Source organism: Meriones unguiculatus, chromosome 4 (assembly GCF_030254825.1).
Source record: "Meriones unguiculatus strain TT.TT164.6M chromosome 4, Bangor_MerUng_6.1, whole genome shotgun sequence".
Lineage (NCBI taxonomy): Eukaryota > Metazoa > Chordata > Mammalia > Rodentia > Muridae > Meriones > Meriones unguiculatus.
The window spans coordinates 101,040,150-101,046,463 of NC_083352.1; the positions used below are offsets into that span (position 1 = coordinate 101,040,150).

The 6,314-nt window shown below is 50.8% G+C and overlaps 1 protein-coding gene across 1 annotated transcript; it reads left to right on the forward strand.

The window, feature by feature from the left end:
• Positions 1-253: 253 nt before the first annotated feature.
• On the forward strand, positions 254-2,049 carry Sox18 (SRY-box transcription factor 18). The gene is made up of 2 exons (XM_021647773.2): positions 254-728; positions 889-2,049. The coding sequence occupies exons 1-2, from the start codon at positions 389-391 to the stop codon at positions 1,680-1,682; spliced, it is 1,134 nt and encodes a 377-aa protein (XP_021503448.1). The 5' UTR covers positions 254-388; the 3' UTR covers positions 1,683-2,049.
• Positions 2,050-6,314: the final 4,265 nt, after the last annotated feature.

The following is a 6,314-nucleotide window of genomic DNA, read 5'->3' on the forward strand; positions in this document are numbered from 1 at the left end:
GTGGCAGCTCAGCTCTGAAACCTGACAATCCTGGAGGACCCCCTCCTTCTGAGCCCTAGCCCACACCAGCAGCCCTATCCTACTCGGGGGTCTTTTCTTTAGAGACAGTTGGGGAGGGGTGGGCTCCGCGCTGGGGAGGCCTCAGCGGGATCCTGCCGGGAAGAAAAAAGGGGGCCACCGCGGAGGGAGGCAGCCCCGCCCCTGCCCGCCCGCTCTGCTGCGGATTGGCTCCGTGTCTCTATATCTGGGATGCCTTCCAGGCACGAAGCTACCAAGTCCTCCACTGTCTCCACCCGACGTCCGCCAGCCCTCCGTATTACCTTCGCAGTGCCCGCCACTGTCCTCTGCGCTCCCGCGCCGCGTTCCGCCCAGGCCTTGCCCAGCTGGAATGCAGAGATCGCCGCCCGGCTACGGCGCACAGGACGACCCGCCCTCCTGCCGCGACTGTGCATGGGCCCCCGGACTTGGAGCCGCTGCTGAGCCGCGCGGCCTCCCCGTCACCAACGCCTCGCCCGCCTCGCCCGCCTCGCCGTCCAGCCTTCAGCGGAGCCCACCGCGCAGCCCCGAGTCAGGGCGCTATGGCTTCGGCCGCGGAGAGCGCCAAACGCCGGACGAGTTGCGCATCCGGCGGCCCATGAACGCTTTCATGGTATGGGCGAAGGACGAGCGCAAGCGACTGGCGCAGCAAAACCCGGACCTGCACAACGCGGTGCTGAGCAAGATGCTGGGTGAGAGCGGAGAGCGCAGAGAGGGCGGCTGGGAGGGAACTTGGGAGGGGGTCGAGATCCAGGGTTCCGGGGCCATATTCGCGCCGCGCCTAGGGCGCACGCAGGGTTGGCCGGTCGTGCGCCCGACGGTGGTCCGCTAACAGGCTCCCTTTGCCCACAGGCAAAGCGTGGAAGGAGCTGAACACAGCGGAGAAGCGGCCCTTCGTGGAAGAGGCCGAACGGCTGCGTGTGCAGCACTTGCGCGACCATCCCAACTACAAGTACCGGCCTCGCCGCAAGAAACAGGCGCGCAAGGCCCGGAGGCTGGAGCCTGGACTCTTGCTCCCGGGCCTCGTGCAGCCGTCTGCGCCGCCCGAGCCCTTCGCTTCAGCGCCAGGCTCGGTCCGCTCCTTCCGCGAGCTGCCCACGCTGGGTGCAGAGTTCGATGGCTTGGGGCTACCCACGCCCGAGCGCTCGCCTCTGGACGGCCTGGAACCTGGAGAGGCCTCCTTCTTCCCACCGCCTTTGGCGCCCGAGGACTGCGCCCTGCGGGCTTTCCGGGCGCCCTATGCCCCGGAGCTGGCGCGGGACCCTAGCTTCTGCTACGGGGCACCCCTGACTGAGGTGCTCAGGACAGCGCCGCCTGCCGCGCCGCTCGCAGGCCTTTACTACGGCACCCTGGGCACTCCAGGCCCGTACCCCAATCCTCTGTCACCGCCACCTGAGGCCTCACCTCTTGAGTGCGCAGAGCAACTGGAGCCTACCGCCGACCTTTGGGCCGATGTAGACCTCACCGAATTCGACCAGTATCTCAACTGCAGTCGGACTCGACCGGATGCCACTACCCTCCCCTACCACGTGGCACTGGCCAAACTGGGTCCGCGCACCATGTCCTGTCCAGAGGAGAGTAGCCTCATCTCTGCTCTGTCTGACGCCAGCAGCGCCGTCTATTACAGCGCCTGCATCTCAGGCTAGACCTGCTCTTCAGCGCTTCTGCATGTGGCCAAGCGGCAGCCCTGCCTGCTCCCTTTTGCAAATTTATGTTAGGCTATGCAGCAACCTTTAGAGCTGGTGGCCTAAGGGTACCACCTCTGTCATCCCCTCACTCACTCCCCGCCCCCTTTCTCGGGGCTCCTGTATGTTGGGCCTTCCCTAGGAACCTTAGGCTCTGGAAGTGTTAGCTGCCTCCGCCAGGGTTAAGTTTTTGAACCATCTAAATCTTTTCTGCTATGTATTTTCTAGAACGAGACTGTATTTTTTACTTGGCCTTTGTGTATATATATATATATGCATATATAATTACCATATATTTAATTTTTAATTAAACTTTTTTCCTTTAAAAGGGTTTCAGTGAGCACTAGCACATATGCAAAAGGAACAATGTTTCCTATAAACACCGACTACAGAGATTACTTGGCTTTTTCCCTAGCCACGCCGCCGCCCTCCGTCCGTCCAGCTGGGCTCACAGATACCAGCCCCCAGCCTGCATTGCATTTTTCTTCTGCAAAGCTAAGCACTGCCGGAACTGCAGGGCTGACTCCTGTGCAGATTACCTGATCCCAGCAGGTATTTCCTAAGAGGGGCAGCACCATAGTCATATGTTCCCCCCGGGGGACCCGGCCTAGACATAGGGTTAGCGGCCAAGGCACTGCTCAAACCTATGAGTTACATTACATACCCCAAATAATGGTGTGAGGGGAATCGTGCTTGGGGCCCTATCCTCTATAAGCGGCACTCAATGACAGAGGAAAGAGATACATAGAAGCCCCCTATGTATCTTTATCACAATACCCACGCTTGGGCTCCTTCAGGAGGGCTGGGGCCCTCTTTCCAGACCATCTCCTTTTCAAAGTTCTTTACTGAACAAGCATATGCATCTAGAGAGGGATGAGACAATCACGCTGCACACACACACGTAACACTTCGTATCTAGCAAATCTCCTTAACCAGGAGCTCACACTCCTGGAGGAAGAGCCTGTCCTACCCTGCATGCCAGAGGCCCTGCATTGCTGGCCGATTCCAAGACTCACCCGCATGGAGTGTAGAATACCTAGCATGGCTACGAGGCTGCAAACATCTGGCTTTCCATGAGGTTGGCCATGGGTGACTTCCCTGCAACAAACCTGGGGCTAGATGTTCATGTGGGTCCATGCACAGGGAGCCAGCTTCCCGCCATGTTTGGGGGGGGTGGGGGGGGTACGAGTGTTCAGACTCTGAGGCAAGATGGTATCATCTCCACATTGACCAATATGAATTACATAGCTCAAATAATGGTGTGAGGAGAGCTGCACTTGGTTTCCTGTCCTCTGTAAGCAGCACTCAATGACAGAGGACAGAGTTATATAGAAGAGGCAAAACCAGACAAGGTCCAAGCAGAGGCAGAAGATGGGCCTGACCCGTCCTACTGCCTGAATTCATAAAAGCAGTCCCCAAGTGTTTCTCTCCTCGGACTGGGCCATTTTCACGTCCTAAATAATCCCACCAACCTATGGATAGACCAAGAAGTATAGGACAGGCATCCTGGAGCAAACCAAAGCAATACTCCCAGGTCCAGGGCACTTCCCCAGTTCTCGGTTCTATTCTCTTCTATACTTTTGTCCCCATAGGGCCCTTTCTCCCTGGTTAGTAAAGTGAAAGCCCAAAGGGTGCTGATGTGGTCCCACTGCCTCTGTGGAGAGAAGAGAGGGCAGTGTGCTCCCTAAAAGACCTTTGTGAGGGAAGGAGGCTATTAAGGGTCCAGTTTGGAGCAAGTTCAAATTTACAAGTTCCAAAGGGCAGGGAGTACCCCAGAGTAGGGTCAGAAAGGGATATGAGAAGGCTCATGTCACCAAAGGCAGCAGTAGATCAATGATAAGCTCTGTGGGGGGAGGGGGGTCCTCTCAGCATCCTACCCAAGAAGACTTTTCCCAAGGCTGAATGCCCACTTCTAGGTAGAATCACAGACTAAAGCCACACTTCTAATTTCTCATCCTATCTACCTCTTACCCAAAGGGTCTGAGCTTCCATTCCCTTGGACAGTCTGTTCCTGGAGTAGCCGAGGTGACGTACTAAATAATCCCCAGCAGAGAAGTAGGGCTGAAAAACAGGGAAGAGTGTCTCCAACATATACAAAACCATCACTTTGATTATTTTTGAGAAAATCAATAGTCACACACCACACAAAGACTTCTGCCCCAACAAGATCAAGTCAGGCCAGGCAGAGGGCTCGGATGTCTACCTGAAATCTAAGTCTTTCCAGCTCCCAGCTCAGCTGCACTCTAAAAAACGCTAATCACCTAAAGTTCACTTGCTTCTACTCTGCCCAGGACTTGCTCCAACTTGTCCTTTTTCCAAACTAGGCTTCACTTGCTTTCTGCTCTGACACTTGGAGGAAGGGTGCGTAGGAAGCACTTTGTTTTCATTGATTTATTTTGTGTGCAAGCGTATAAGCCTGCAAGCCCATTACCGTGGCATATGTGTGGAGGTCAGAGGAAAACCAGAGTAAGTCAGTCCTCTCCTTCCAGCATGTGGAAACTGGGGCTCAAACTCAAGGCCGTCAGACATTTCGTATACACTAATCCTCAGATAGTAAGGATTTACTCTCTAAAAGTATTTAATCGTTATGTGGGTGGGTGTTTTGCTTACATGTATGGCTATGTACCATATGCATGCTTGGTGCCCTTGGAGGCCGGAAGAGGGTCTTAGATACCCTGGACTGCAGTTGTAAGCTAATATGTGAGTGCTTCCTTTGAAGATTTACTTGTGTGTAGTGTGGTGTCTGCATGTGCCTATGTGTGCATTTGTGGGCAGGCATCCATGGAAACCAGAAACATCAGATCCCCTTGGAGCTAGAGTCACAGGCAGTTGTAATCTATCCAACCTGCGTGGTGCTGGAAACCGCTCAGGTCCTCTGCTTTCCTAGCCATCTCTCCAGCAAGAAACAACTATTTTAAACAGAAATTTCCCTGCTATTAAGGTGGTGGATGTCCAGCAAGAAAAGGCCAGACCCAATGAGAAAAGCATATAAAATACGCTTTTCTAAAATAAAGCGTATAAAAATAAAACCTAATCACAGGTTTTTAATATCCTGTTTAATAAAAGTATAAAATATTCGCTTTTGGAGCCAGTCGTTTTTACTTATTTTTAATGTTGTGAACATGTGGGGTGGGTGCACACGAGTGCAGACACCCAGCGAGGCCAGAAGCATCAGATCCCCCGGGAGCTGTCCTCATAGGCAGTTGTCAGCCATGCGGAGAGGGTTCTGGGAATTGAACTCTGATCTTCTATAAGAGCATTGTTTATTCTTGAGCCATCTCTCTAGGCCCCAAGTCAGTTTCTATTGTTGTTGTTTGTTTTGGTCACATTTGTTAAGAATAGACTAAGAGTTAGGGAAACTCTTACTGTTGTAAACAGAGAATCCAGCATTAATTTTATCTGAGGATACTGAATTTTTACCTTGAAAAATTTTAATACCTTTATCTTAAAATCAACTTAGTTGTAGCTATGTTCACATTCTTTAAATTTAATTCTCACAGTCATTCTACATCATAGTTTAATTTTATTACTTTGTTCTTGTCTGTTTTCATTTTGGAACAAGCTTTATCTTATTCTACAAAATCCTTTCATATCCAAAATCTTCTCTTTAGTTTTCTTTTACCAAAAAACAAAACAAAACAAAAACAAAAACAAAACCTTCATTTCATACCTATAACCTTTATATATTTTTTCTTCACTTGATGGGTATTTTGTTTTGTTTTGTTCTTCAAGACAGGGTTTCTCTGTGTGGCCTTGGCTGTCCTGAACTTGCTCTGTAAACCAGGCTGGCCTCAAACTCACAGAGATCTGCCTGCCTCTGCCTCTCCGAGTGCTGGGATTACTGGCATGTACCACATGTCCAGCTTTTTGGTCTAGCTTTTTATTTTTTGGTTTTTCGAGACAAGGTTTCTTTGTGGCTGTCCTGGATTTGCTCTATAGACCAAGCTGGCTTCAAACTCGCAGAGATCAGCCTGCCTCTGGGATCAGCCTGCCAAGTTCTGGGATTAAAGGTGTGCACCACCATGCCAGGCCACTTGATAGTTCTTTACTGTAACCATTGCTATAATTATAAATTTAGAAAACACTTCCTTTTTAATAAGATAATTATATTTCAAATTAAAACTAGAAGCTTTCTCTAAAACACATCTTGACTATTTAACAGTTATACATACAGGTAAAACATACTGATAGTCTTAGGTGTGGAGGTGTTTGCTTGCTATCGTGCTTGATTGCTTGAGACAGGATCTCACTATGTATCCCAGGCTGGCTTGGAACTGGCAATATAGACTAGGTGAGGGATGGTTTTGTGCACTGTGTATTCAAATGCTAATTTCTGTACCCAGAGATCTGGTTGCAGTCCTGAGGTGAGCATTGTCATTATTATTGAAGCATCTCCTGTTTCAATGTTATATAAAAATTATTCTCCATCATCTCTGATTGGTTAATAAAGAACTGAACAGCCAATAGCTGGGCAGGAGAGTTGAGGTAGGACTTAGAATCCCAGGAGAAGGGTCCCTGGTAGAGAGAGGGAGTGAGACAGGCCAATGACAAGATTACCTAGAGGGAGTTGCCATGAAGACTTGGATGGAGCAA